General features: G+C 39.8%; 1 protein-coding gene across 1 annotated transcript; it reads left to right on the top strand.

The window, feature by feature from the left end:
• The first annotated feature begins 2,632 nt into the window (after nucleotides 1-2,632).
• On the top strand, nucleotides 2,633-4,396 carry LOC149240150 (cold-responsive protein kinase 1-like). Its single transcript, XM_089370080.1, has 6 exons — nucleotides 2,633-2,678; nucleotides 2,895-3,022; nucleotides 3,124-3,252; nucleotides 3,453-3,574; nucleotides 3,852-3,961; nucleotides 4,113-4,396. Exons 1-6 carry the CDS (start codon nucleotides 2,633-2,635, stop codon nucleotides 4,394-4,396), a joined length of 819 nt encoding a protein of 272 aa, XP_089226206.1.
• The last annotated feature ends 10,427 nt before the right edge of the window (nucleotides 4,397-14,823 follow it).

Here is a 14,823-nt window from a genome sequence, read left to right as displayed (position 1 = left end):
CAAGGCTATGTTTCCTGTCATATGGTTACTACAACCGGAATCTAGAAACCATATATCTTCACTGTTTGTTTCAGCCATGTTACAAGCTAACAACACATTATCTTGGCTGATATTTTCTCTAGTAATATTTGCACTAGATCTATTACTCATATCATGCTGCTTCTTCCTACATTCACTGGCATAGTGCCCATATTTTTTACAATAATAACATTGGACATTGGATTTTTCATACCTTTGTCCTTGAGCATGATGTTGTCCTCTTTGTTGGCTGCTACCTTGGCTTTGGTTCTAGTTTGGATTGCTACCTCTTCCTTGAGCATTTGCTGGACTGTTCCTTCCACCTCTGTTCTGGCTTCTGCCTCTCCCTCTCTTGTTTCCTCTGCCTTGACCTCTTCCTCTTCCAAAGGACATCTGGGTCTTGAAGGCTTGCACTAGAGATGAGTTTTCATTTCTACTCAACCTCTGCTCATGAGTGATCAGTGATGCATGAAGTTCATCAACCGAAAAGTTTGAGAGATCCTTTGTCTCTTCTATGGTGGTGACAATCACATGTAACCTTGAGGGTAGGCACCCCAATAGTTTCTCCACAATCCTCCTTTCTTCAAGTATCTCTCCATGAGATCTTATTTGTGTGACCAGGCCAATTACTTGAGTGAAGAATGAGTCAATATTGTCTGACTCCTTCATGCACAGGTTCTCAAAATCTTTCCTCAACAACTGCAGTTTAGCTGTCTTCACTTTCTCCATGCCTTGATAGGCTGTCTTGAGAGTTTGCCATGCTTCTTTGGATGTCTTAGCTGCTGCTAACCTTGGAAACATGCTTCCATGCACTGCCTGATATAAGAAGAAGAGGGCTTTTGAGTCCTTCTTCTTGTAGCTCTTTAACAAATCCTTCTCTCCCTGAGTTAGATTATTAAACTCATTTTCATCTGCTGATTCTTTAAAACCATCTTCAACTATTTCCCATAAGTCTTGGGAAGCAAACAAGGCTGTCATTGTTATTGCCCAATAGTCATAATTTTTGCCATCAAACAGTGGGAGCTGCATACCCATGCTATTGCTGGTACTGGTGCCAGCCATTCTTGCACTTTCAACTTGGATTCTTTTGCTGAGTCTTCACGCTGCTGGAGAAGCTGCTTCAGCAAGAAACCTTCCTTCAGCTTCTTTGACGCTTTCAAAGAGCCTGTACTAGCTCTGATACAACTGTTGGGGATTTTTCTGTTAAAATCCCAAAAACAACATAAACAGTACACAGAGACAATGCTCTGTTTTGCTCTCTAGGATCTTAGCACAGGGAAGCTTTTTTAAAAAATATTTTTGAGAATAGAGTATTACACACATAAAAAGGATTTGTATTCATTAAAATAAAAGCCTGATACAAAAATTCATCCTCTTTCACTCAGAGGGATTCACCAAAAAGAAAACACGGTGCTACTCTATTCATTCAATTCCAATTACATTCTACGCTGCTGCGCATTGCTAACATTCATTCACTTGCGCTGATGTGCTTCTACACTATCTCACACTCTCTCAACAGAAAGCAACACAAAAACTAAAAATACGTACAAAATCTGAATGATTTTATGAACAAAAAATGGAGTCCCATGCTGTGAACTGCTTGACGCTATCCTTCTTTGAGCAGGTGGCGTGAAATATGGGTGAAACCCATGACCATTGAATGCTTTGAATTGTTCGGCGGTCTCCTGCTTCCTTCTCGGCCATACTTGTGAATTGAATGCAGTCGCCTACTGTTGTACTACTGCATGCTTGCTTTAACCATCCTGCCCACTTTTCCACATTTTTAAACATCAACAGTTAATGCATGCATAACTCCTCTCTCGGGTCGCCTTTCGGGTTGCAATCGCCTATGTCCTTCTGTTTTTTTTTCGTTTCATTATACAGAGAAAATGCACCCAAAATTAGTAAAAAAACATGGGCGGGCGCGGCACTGTAGCAGAGATTAAATCCGGGCCTTTGGATCGCGCGAAGGCAGATCCAATGGATGGCGCTAAATCGGTGATCGGCGGATCAGCGGTCCCAAACTGAAATACCTCCGATGAGCGATGAAGCCTGCGGACCCAATCTGCTTCCAAAACTGTTTCTTATAGCTTTTTGGCTCCGGATCTGGAGTGTACAGTACCAACCCCTTCGGACCCGAAACCCATTAAACTCCACTCTATAACACTTCGGCTTCGGAATATCGGAGCTTTCCCACTTTGCTGTACAAAGGGTTCCTATCGGACCCGAAACTTTTATATGCTGCACTTTATAACTTTTTGGTTCCGCCAGTCGGAGCTACTATGGGGCCGTGACACAAAGTGAACCGTTGATGTGATGGCCCGAATGGGCGGCCGCGATTAACTCGGCGTTTCGCTATCGGCGGGGACATGGGGTTTATACATATGCGATCGCCGAAATGGGCGATCGCCGAAATGATCAGAGCCGTTAGATGAGCGGGGATGATGGAGGGCTGAGATTTGGTCGCTGTTTCGTTGTCGGGGAAACCCGAGGGGCGGGGATTTTATATATATAATGCGATGCGATGCGATATTTTTGGAAATGCGGGTTTTAACGTTATAACTTAAGTTTAAACGATAAAACAACAAAAAAGGATTTGCGATAGAAAGACTATATGCGGGATGTATGGATATCTGAGGCAGGAAGGCTCCTGATCCTTGGTAATTTTCTGAAGCTGTTTTGGTAGGAATACATGCGCACGGTCATTGTCTTCATGTTGCTGCACAGGTCAACTGTTGCGCAGTTGAAATTATATTTTGAACAATATTTCAGTGTTATGACCCAAGATGCGGCTGAATTGTGTGTTCTGTGAATTGTTTCTCTATTTCTTTACGACATGAATATATACATACCCTCATGTTATTATTTTTTCACAGAAGTAATAATATCTGAAACTATTATCAATTCGGAGCTCATTTTCAAGTACGATATTTTGAGAAAAGCTACTTCTAACTTTGACATTGAGAACAAGCTTGGACAAGGAGGTTTTGGATGTGTCTTTAAAGTGAGCATCTAACATCAACTTAACAATTTATTCCATGAAGTATCCAATGAGAGATCATATGTTATAAAATTAGTTCGACTAACGATGCAGTAAATTAACAGGGGGTTCTACCAAACGGCCGAGTGGTTGCAGTTAAGCGACTGAATCTAGGTTCACAGCAAGGCGAAACTGAGTTTCTGAATGAAACAAATCTCATCAGTCGTGTTCAGCATAGGAATCTAGTGAAATTGGTTGGTTGCTTCGTTGAAAGCACAAAAAGACTACTTGTTTATGAATTCCTCCCAAACGGTAGTCTTGACAAGCTCTTATTTGGTCTCTTCTCGTCCTTGAATGACTTAACGCTGCTGATGTTGGGCCTATTTTATTGGAGTTTACTTCTAAGTTCTATAGCTAGTTAATGCTTTTACTATAACTGGATCATTGTTTGCAGATACAACAAAATGACATTTACTTGACTGGAAAGGGAGGTATACGATCATTGTTGGAACAACGCGTGGGTTGGCATATCTCCATGAGGAATCTGAAATTCGGATCATTCACAGAGATATTAAGGCAAGCAATATTTTGCTGGATCATAAACATAGACCCAATATAGCAAATTTTGGCTTAGCTAGACTCTTTGCGGAGGATCAGAGCCACGTTAGCACTAGAGTTGCAGGGACTATGTAAGAGTTCTCTGTACCGTTCTGTCTCTCGAGGTCCATAACATCATTTAATAAATTAAAATGTAAAACGAACAAATTACGATTCATACATCCGAATACGGATCATATCATTTTGAGACGGTTAAAATTATATCGAGATTTTCCTACATATGTTTATTGTGCAGAGGCTACATGGCCCCGGAGTATGCTTTACGTGGACAGCTGACTAAGAAAGAAGATGTATTTAGCTTTGGAGTGCTTCTCCTTGAGATTATAAGCGGAAGAAAGAATCACAGTTCCGCTAAAGATGACTTTGTCATGGAAAGGGTATGGTTCATGTGGATCCCATATTTTTCTAATTCTTTGCAGTATTATAATCCCCTGTTAACTGAAGTTGTTTTTGTTGATGTTGGCCAATCATCAGACATGGAAATTGTATTAAGCAGATAGGGATTTAGAAGTTATGGATCCTACATTAGAGGGTAGTTATTCGCGGGAGGAAGGGATTCGAGTGATTAAAATTGGTCTTTTGTGTGTGCAAGCAGCTGCAGTGTTGCGGCCTTCAATGTCGCGGGTGGTGTGGACGTTGACAAATTATGGAGAACATTTTCTCTCGCCCACAAAGCCAGCTTTCGTAGATGTGGAGAGTGTGGCCGCCCCTCCCCTGACACGTCCCGATGTCCATTATGCTGCTGCTGCTCCTTCATCTAGCGTTCTGGAGCCCAGGTGAATATGAGCCAGTGCTCCGGGGTTTCTCCATTTCCGTATATTGTTGGCCAGCATTATGGTCTCCCTCTATTACAACAAACACTCCGGAACAATCTTCACTTAGGCAATTAAGGATTATGGATGCCAGAATTGAAATTTTTAGTAACCTCATTCTCCCCCATTCCAGTAGGACTGAAAACTGCAGAATGTGTATCAAATGAATTCAGAGCTTTAAAAAAAAAACACGAAGCATCTAAACGATCTCGTGGGACATCCGGAACCAAATGTCCTTTGTTTTTCTAAAGAATTTTGGTTACAAAATCTAATTGGGATTGGCATTATGTTAAACTTGTGAGTTTTACAATGGTTACTTTTGTAAAAATAGCTCTATCATTTAATTTCGAAAAAAATATCAAATCTTTTAAATATAGGTCTCAAGTTTTATGACTGAGATACTTGAAGGTTTTATTTGTATTTAAGATTGATAAATATATAAAAAAAACTATTACAATAAAAATATAAAAAAATAAAAATGTTAAAGCATATTCTTTTAAAAATTAATCTTAGCCATTAATTAAAAAAAAAAAACTGCCACTGTAAATTAAAATAAATAACCTTGAAAAAAATATCAAACAATACAAATTATCAAACTTTAAATTAAATTAAACTTCAAAATTTAACTATTATTATTATTATTATTTTAAATAATATTTTAAAAAAATATAAAAATCCATAAATATAAATCTAAGTCTAACTTCCCATATCAAATATCAAATATCGAACTTGTAAATTGGATAAATCTCTCCACAAATGTGTTTCATACTTGTGATTAGTACATATAAATATGTACTATCCATGTAATTAGTAATTTAGTAAATTTAAATATGTAATTTATTATATTTACTATTGAGTAGCTGAAATATAAGACTAAAGGAGATGTGGAAGTATAAGACATAGGGAGATCTAAGTACCCATATAGAATATCAAACATTGAAAAACATTAGTCTTATTTTTCACGGTGTAAATACTATCGAGCAGGGGAAAATATAAGACTAACGGAGATGTGAAAATATAAGACATAGGGAGATGTAACTACCCATAAAGAATATAAAATATTGCACATCATCCATCTTATTTTGAAAGTGTAAATTTGATAATTTTTTTACAAGTTTTAAACATAATATTTTTAAATACATATTATTCACACTACTATATACATGGTTTCAAAACAATATTTTAAATATTTTTTTAGTAAATTGTTTTAATTTGAGACAAAAAAAATTTGTAAATTGTTTTAAATATTGTCTTTGAGTTAGTGTCTCAAATTATTGTCTTAATTTTTTTTTATATAAAGACAAATATCGAACACAAGTATTATTGTCTTTTAAGAGACAATTCATTTTGGTCTCTCAAAAGACTATAGCTACAATTAAAGACGTATTGTCTTTATAGAGACAAATCCCAGTTATTCTCTCTATAGAGACACTATGTATTTAATCTCAGTTATTGTCTCTCTAGAGACAATAGCTTTAAAAACAAAATATGGAATGCAAATTTTTTTGTTTCTTTAGTGATTAATTCATGTTAGGGCATGATGGAATCGAACCACCAACCTCCTTCTTGCAAGGCAAGTGCTCTTCCATTGAGTTAACACCCTTAAAGAAATGTGTTATCTTCATCAAAAGAGATAAAATCAATGAGCCAAAATGTGCCATCATATCAGTGAAGAAAAACTATGTTATCTTTTTCTCACAAATTATTTTGCATGAAGAAAAAATTCCTCCCAAGTGATCATAGCATGTGTCATGTAATAACTACTTTCTCACAAAATATTTTGCATCTAGAATAAATTCCTCCTAAGTGTTCAAAGCATCTGTCATGTAATAATTGACTGCAATACTTAAATTAAAAGTTGTACAAGATTACAAGGAAAAGAGGAAAACATAGACCTTGCACGAATGTAGCCAAGAAACAAGGGGTTAATGTAGTCATAAATGGTGGGATCCCCAACCGATATGTAAAAACAAATTTCAGTGTGAGAAATTTCATTCATACTATATTTTGCTAATGATACCAAAAAATATTAACAAGAAACACAACGAGAATAAGGAACATATGAAAAGACAAGGCTCAAGGATTTTAAGTGATAAGAAATGGGCTCCCATGTACAAATGTGGTGTCAACATGGTAACAGAGACAAAATGAAACAAGAAATGGGTCTCGTGGACAAGCTGTTAGTAACAGTCATTTTGCTACAACACTATTGAGAATCACTAATCAGAAGTAATTGAATTGAAATTTTTAACTAATTACAAGAAACACAAATTTAGTTTAGGGGTGCATGGTCAACAGAAGAAGAAATAGGACCCCTTGTGAGGCCTTTTGTAACACAACATTTTGTTACACCAATATTAAGATTCGAATTGTTGTAGCGGCTATAACCACCCTCCAAAATTTTACCTTAGCTTCGTTTTGGAGCCTCCCTACCAACCTTTCACAACAGCATGTCTTACTTCATCAAGTACACAAGCTTCAGTGATTTTCTTGTAGCTATACAGCCTATCCATCAGATTTTGTTGTACTCCCCTCACATGTTGTTCTCTCGGACATGGCCTAGTAGCGGGCTAAGCACCTCCCTAAAATATTTGTGCAATTCTATATGGGAGCCTCCTGGGCTCCAGAATTGGGTGATTCTACGAGTCAAGCTTCATCCAAAAACTTGCCCAAGTCTTCCCAACAAGGCTACTCAGCCCAGGAATTGTGCAATTCTGGGTAGCAGTCGGCTGCTCTGCTAAAAAAATGCACAAATATCCTGGGGAGCCAGCCCAACTCCCTCCCAATAATGCGCATTTTTTCCTCCCAACTGAGAAAACTGTTACATGTGCAGTTGAGTTGACCGGTCCCGTCCGGGACCGAGCAAAGCTGAATTACATGCATGGGATGCTTCTCCCAAGGCAGCATGCAAAGGCATGTTTCAGGGATCTATTTTTAGTAGTTGGAGGTTACATGCAAAGATTATTTCAGAAACCTCCCACCAAGTGTCGCTTCCCCTAGATTCGTGGAATGCACGTCGCAACCTCGATTTTATCAAATCTCATGAACCGGACGCTGCAAAGCTCATTCTTCACATCGAACTTGTAGCTCTGACATCCCACATTGCATCTAGGAGTCGTCAGAACATTCAGCTTAACTTTTTGGGGGTAAGCCTGCCTTGCATGTCTTATGTTGCATTTCTCATGCTTTTTGTGTTTCGCTTCGTATGAAGGTTGTTTGCTTAATTTTAGTGAGTGCTTTCTATCATTTTGATGGATACTAGCTTGTACTAGCACCGTTTCAATTTTCGTTAACATCTCACTGTTGTCGCATGCATGAAACTATTTTTCACGAATGGTCGCCGGTTCGGCGACTCGCCTCACCCACATGCATGTTGCTCCATTTTTTGAATCTTTCAATTCATTATTTTCTTGCATGATCATTCACTTATGCTTACAATCAGTATCACCATGCATTCACATTCACTTTCACTTTCAATTGCCCGTCGGCGTGTCTGGGCAGCCTTGGCCCAGACTTTGCCTCCCCAAGACATCATTCGCAATCCTGAGAGGGAAGGCTCTGTCTTCCACTTAGGAAATACACATTTCTTCCCAGTGACTATCCTTTAGTCTTGCATTGCGCAATTCTGAGGAACCGTGACGACTGACCCATAAAATTTCATAATTCAGTCTCTGAGCCTGTAACCATTGCCAGGTGAGATTGCGCATTGCGCAATTCCCACAGTCAGTAGCCAGTTTGGACTGTGCATTGCTCAATCCCAGCAGTCAGTCAACCTCCTAATAGGTGAGACTATGCCTCGTGAAAGCTTGGCAATAGGTCTCCCAACCTCCCACGAAAATTGTGCAACCTTCATGATTAGTCACATAGGTATGTTGCAAGTCAATTCTCAAGTTCATTTTGGTTTTCGACTTACATATTGCTTTCCATTGGTGTTTCCATGTCTCTAGGTATTTCAAGTGTTCATCTACCTCTCAATAGTACAGGTACAACAGTTTCCAAGGGAGTAGAGTCGAAGACACTGTTCAGAGCACGCTTGGGGATGCAGTTGATCAAGTGTGTATGGACTTGCTTACCCATGATGACATCAAGTTGTTCATAGACATGGACATCAAGATACGATGAAAAAAGAATCACAACAAGCAACATCATGAACAACAGCTGAAGGCAGCATACCAGATACAATGAATGCAAGAGGAAGGTTGTTGACAACACAGAGGCGGAATAAAGTTGCAAGCTCAAGTAGATCCACTAGTGATGAAAGCAACTTTGGAGACTTGGGCTATGAGGTGACAATGCGACATGAAGATTGTGCAAAGACAGAGAATGGAACAATGAAGGAGTTCCATGTGTTGAAGCAACAACTCAAGCAAGAACATGAGCTGCATAGACAAGTGAATGAGTTGCAATAGAAATAGGTATATTAGGGGGCGCAACATGCACTCACGGATGAAACTGTGGCCGTACAAGTTATAGATCCATCCCAACAGCTAGCATGGAGCAGACAAGGTGAGAAGTGATGTTGATTGCATTCAAGGGAATGAAACAGAATGCATGTCATTGTGCACACACATGTGATCCCACCCATTCAACACACTCACTAAGGTGAAGATAAGAAGCAAGTCTGACTGGAGCTGAACATGTAGTTGACAGTTGATGTGCATGACCACCAGCACACACTGGATGATCATCACATACACTATGCATCAGTGTGTTTTCGGTTCGGCTACACCCAAGAAGAACATGCGCATGCTAGCAGATGAGTTGGATGGAGGAGCCATATTGATGCATCAGGTGCAATGGAGGCAAGAGTTCGCTTCATCAAGATGTCACCGTTGAGCTCATGCACACCATCACGGATGACCAAGATTGGCATCAGGTCATCATCTTCACCATCACAAGAATGTCAAAGAGTTGGTCTCGCCACAATAAACCGATTGTCAGTGATGTCTTGCTTGGCTTAATGAGCACATTTGCATTATAATGTAACATCTTGTCAAGTGGAAGTTCAAGTGTTGATGGTTGGATGTAATAATCATAGAGTAGATGAAGAGTCATGAGGGTAGATGAACTATCACAAAGGGGAATGTCAAGGGTCACGCCACCCTTTGCTATAAATAGAACCTCATAACTCATTATAAAGGCTTTTGGTTAGGCAAGTTTTTGATGAGACTATCTTGGAGAGAGCTTGGACAATATTGTAACGAGCCTTGGCTTCTCCACTGTGCAAAGCTAGTATATCTCTTTAGAGGAGCAGATGGTTGTGGCTGTAATGTTCCGCTATCGAAACTAGTGGTTGGACATGGATGTATTGTATGACTAGAACTTACACTTCTTAATATAATAGAGCCAACATGTTTCATGCATATGTTGTATTATATCCTATGTTATTTGGTTTACTCTAAATTATATATGCATTTGTTTGCTTACACATGCATGTATGGACTATTCTATATAAGTATGTATGAATCTTTCTGAAATGTGTTGTTGGTTTAGCCATCACTTTGGATTGCTTTGCTAACTTTCTTTCCAACTTATGATGCATCTTCGCTCATGTATTCCCTTCCAAGCTGCGTACTATTACAGGTTTTCAAGGGGCGCACTCACCTCACTCTCAGTGTGTTAGAACCTCTCATGCACCTCCCTTGACTTACTGCAGTTGTCACACCCTTTCTACCAACAGAGACATCTTACTTTCCTATGTGTGAAATTGCAGTCAAGGCGATATTGCGTGACCCGCTGCTGGGACTCCTACACCAAACACTCTGAGGTCTAGTTGGGAATTCCTATCGAGGAGATCCCCTTACATGTTGGTGGGTCCACCACCATCAAAATTCTTGCGCTAGAAGGAGGGAAAGATGAAAAGCTGAGTCCTCACATCTGTTTTGAATATCTACATATCTATCATGACTAACTACCGAATTTCTCTTCTGGAGTGTATTTCTTATGGAAACGATTTCATCATCTTGGAAAAATCTCTCAGATAACTTGTCTAATAAAACATTTGATAGTGGAGGCCACATAGCCTTGGTTAGGCATGTGGTCAACATTGTAGGCTCATGCCAAAGACATGGATTCTTTGAAGAATACATGAGATGCACATTGTTCTTCTACATGCTTCGAGGGCACCCAATGCACTGGTGTGCCACGTTGCCCAAAAAATATATTCTTTCTCTTGCTCATCTGGTTGCAGAGATAGACTGTGCTTTCAATAACTTTAACTCTAAAGCACTAAACAAAAAAATTCTGGAATTATGAAAAGCACCCGATGAATCCGTTGAACAATTTCACACATGCTTTTGTAATCTTGCATAGTGATTCCTCGAAGAAGATATTGATTTGGAATTTCTCGATGGAAGATTTGAGTATCTTCTTCACATATCCAAACCTTGCTCAGTACACTTCGGTGATGGAGCTGCGCAATCACAGGAAAGCACAGTTTCTCTCACAAGTGACTCTCCGCCTTCACCTCATCAAACAACCCCAACACCGTGGAGTGATGTGGGGCATCATGCACACATCTCTTTTGAACTGTGACATCCTCCCACCCCACCTACTCTTGATATCTACGTAGATATGGCTTGTAAGCCTATTAGTTGTCACATGTATTGATTCCCTCAACCTCCATCCCTGCGCTCTATTGATCTTCCGAATTGTACTATCTTGTGTTCTCCCATTCCAGACTCCTTACCTGCTATGAACAAAGATTAAGTTGTCAATGGAGTTGGTGTTATGCAGCCAACCTACGCCATCTTTCATGATGAGTGTGTGCAGGAATCTAAAGAAGCACCTATAGTGAAGGATGACTCCCTTCTAGCCGTGCCTCATCCGATTTTTCTTGACATGCCTTGTGATTCTACCACTACTGATTTCCCCTGTGAAAACAAATTTCCAGGTATTTCTACTTCCGATCATTCACAGGACACGTCGGATGTCATTTTGTCATTACATTGTGGAGAGTACACATATTCCTCTGAAAATTAATCCAATCTGCCATCTGTCATTTATGAAAACACATAGGGTGAACATATTTTCTTCTCATCTACCCTTCTACCTGATTCATCAAATCATGAGGATGCCGACAAACAGCTTGAATTTTCTGATCTTGGTTGTCATGATCTCTCTACTTCTTCATCTGATCATGATGTTGATTCAATCATTGTTAATATGTCTAAGACATTGGTCTACGATTATCTATTTGTCAATGAAGTAAAAACCCCACAAACTGTCGAGGCACTTTAGCGCTTCAGCCCGAGCTGATGGTTATGATAGGCCCTCGCTATTCTGTGGTTGGTTTCACCTCCAGTCAGGAAATTGTTGAAACACTCAAGGCTCCTAATCACTCTTTGCTTTGCATTGAAGATCAACCAAACACCCAGATTTCACTTCCTCCACTTGAACTACACGATCCCATCGCTCAAGAGTTGGAGGAATCTTACAAAACAAGCACACATGCACAACATAAGTGGTCTAGCTTTCTCACATTTGCTTACATGTCACTGTCAAGAGAATGCATACACTCAACCTCTGCACGCAGTGTAGCACATCACCATGGAAATTCCATAAAGTGCATGTCATGTGCTTTCACTCATTTTTGTTATGTCGATGCTTTTAAACTCAGAGTGTGTTTGTATTCACTATTACATCTTCCTTGTTTGTTGGTTTGCACAATTGTCTTGGTCATGAACCGTGCCTTCACCAACATGGGTCAACCAATGCGATGGTGGCTACATTGGAAGTATCACTTCACGTGAGATGACCCATGCATCATTACCTTAGGAGTAGGAGTAGTGTTTGCTTTCAGTCGGTTTGCTTGCATGCTTGTTTGCCTACTTGCTTTGTTTGTTTGTTTGTCTTCTTTCTTGTTTGCTTACTTGGTTTGATTTCAATTTTCTTCTATGACTCTTGAAACAAGTTGGGTAAAGTACGAGAGGACTTTTACAACTATCAATAATTGGTTATCTATCATCCTGCCTCTGTATGAAGAACTTGTTACTTTTAGTCCGTGATAGGTTGATGGAAATATGTATTGTTCGAAGTGAACCTTGGTGAAAACAGAATGTTTGTGCGCTAACTAGTGTCACCTACTCTAATCGGTTGTTTTTGGGTTAACCCTTGTCAGCTATGTCAAGTAGAGTGAGGTGAGGGGGAAAACCTTAACAGGCACGTTAGAGGTATAATAAGCTACTTCTCTGCGGGAATAACCTCTTCTACTCTCAATAAGTCAGGATCCCTCTTCTTCCTTTGAAATGAATAAGTGTTATGCACAGTTGAAGATATGAAAAAGCAAAAAATGAAAAAGTGAAAAAAGTCTGTAAAAAATGAAAAATGAATAAGGTGAAAGAAGAGAAAGGCTTCCTATGCAGAGAGGTGATACAGGTAACTTTGTTGTGGTACTAACCAGGCTCACTGGCAAAGGAGCCATGCTTGTGTTCCTATGTGATTATGTTGGGGTACTGTCTAGGCCTTCTGGCAGCGGAGCAACACCAGAGATGAAACTTAGACTTTGATGACTATAATGCTTGTGCACCAATATACCCCTCAACCCCAATCTAAACAATTGTATTTCCTTGGCTTGGAATGTGTGTCAATCAACCAAGATCTTGGCAGATGCTACATCTTACAATCAAGCTAGTGTGGAAACCAAGTGGACCTAAGAACTGAATATTCCAGAGGTGTTAGACATGTTTTTCAAGAACAAGGTCCATTTAGAGTGCTGGAGTTCCACCAATGTGTTGCCAAGTGTTGTAGCAACTACAACCACCCTCCAAATTTTTTCCTTAACTTCGTTTTAGAACCTCCCTACAAACCTTTCACAACAGCATGTCTTGCTTCATCAAGTACACAAGCTTCAATTATTTTCTCGTAGATAGACAGTCTGTCCATCAGAGTTTGTTGCACTCCCATCACATGTTGTTCTCCCAAACTTGGTCTAGTAGCAGGCTGAGTAGCTCCCTCAAAAATTTATGCAATTTTGGAGGGAAACCAGTCTTCCCTCCAGAAATTGTGCAATTTTGTCTGGTAGCTTACTGGGCTCTGGAATTGTGCAATTCTTCTAGTCAAGGTTCATCCAGAAAATTGCGTAATTCTTCCCAGTAGGGCTACTCAACCCAAGAATTGTGTAATTCCTGGTAGTAGTCAGTTGCTCTACTAAAAGGTTATACAAATATCCTATGCAGCCAGCCCATCTCCCTCCCAGAAATGCACATTTTTTCCTCTGAGTTGAGCGGATTGTTGCATGTGCAGTTGAGTTGACTGGTCCCCTTCAGGACCGAGCAAAGTTGACTTTCATGAATGGGCTGCTTCTCCCAAGGTAGCATGCAAATGCATCCCTTGTTTCAGGGATCTATTTTTAGCAGTTGGAGGTTACATGCAAGGATATTTCAGAAACCTCCCACCAAGTGTCACTTCCCTTAGCTATGTGGCATGTGCGTCGCAACCTCGATTTAACAAAACTCATGAACCGGATGTAGTAGCGATCATTCCTAACATCGACCTTGTAGCTATGACATCCCACATTGCATCTAGGAGTCGTCGGCACATTCAGCTCAGTTGTTTTGGGGTAAGCCCGCCTTCCATGTCTTATGTTGCATTTTTGGCGCTTTTTCTGTTTCACTTTTTATAAAGGTTTTCTGCTTGATTTTAGTGAGTGCTTGCTATTTTTCTGATGTATACTAGCTTGCACTAGCACCATTTCAGTTTTCATTAACATCTCATTGTTGTCGCATGCATGACACTGTTTTTCACGAACAGTTGCCGATTCGGTGACCTGCCTCACCCACATGCATGTTGTTCAATTTTATGAATCTTTCATTCACTGTTTTCATGCATGATCATTCACTTATGCTTACACTCAGTATCACCATGCATTCACATTCACTCTCGCTTTCAGTTGCCTGTCGGCAGGTTTGGGCAGCCTTGGCCTAGACTTTGCCTCCCCAAGACAAAATTGTGCAATCCTGAGAGTGAAGGCTCTGTCTACCTCTTATTAAATTTAAATTTCTACCCAGTGACTATCCTACAGTATTGCATTACGTAATTTTGAGGGATAGTGACTCCTAACCTAGAAAATAATGCAATGCACTCTTTGAGCCTGCAACCATTGCCAGCTGAGATTGTGCATTGCACAATTCCAATAATCAGCTGCCAGACTAGACTATGCATTGTGCAATTCCAGCAATTAGTCAGCCTTCCATCAGCCCAAACTGTGCCTTGCATAGTCTTGGCAATAAGTCTCCCAACCTCCTGATGGAGATTTCACAACCTTCATGATCAGTCACACAGGTATGTTGCAAGTTAGTTCTCATGTTCATTTTGGTTTTTGAATAATAGATTGCTTGCAATGATTGTTTCCATGTCTAAAGGCATTATAGGTGTTCGTCTACCTCTCAGTAGTAT

The sequence above is a fragment of the Pinus tabuliformis genome, chromosome 8 (assembly GCF_031772625.1).
Source record: "Pinus tabuliformis cultivar Carrire ecotype Pingquan chromosome 8, CPIR1, whole genome shotgun sequence".
Lineage (NCBI taxonomy): Eukaryota > Viridiplantae > Streptophyta > Pinopsida > Pinales > Pinaceae > Pinus > Pinus tabuliformis.
The sequence above is the reverse complement of the archived record's forward strand: the minus strand, read 5'-3'. Positions and strand labels throughout refer to the sequence as shown.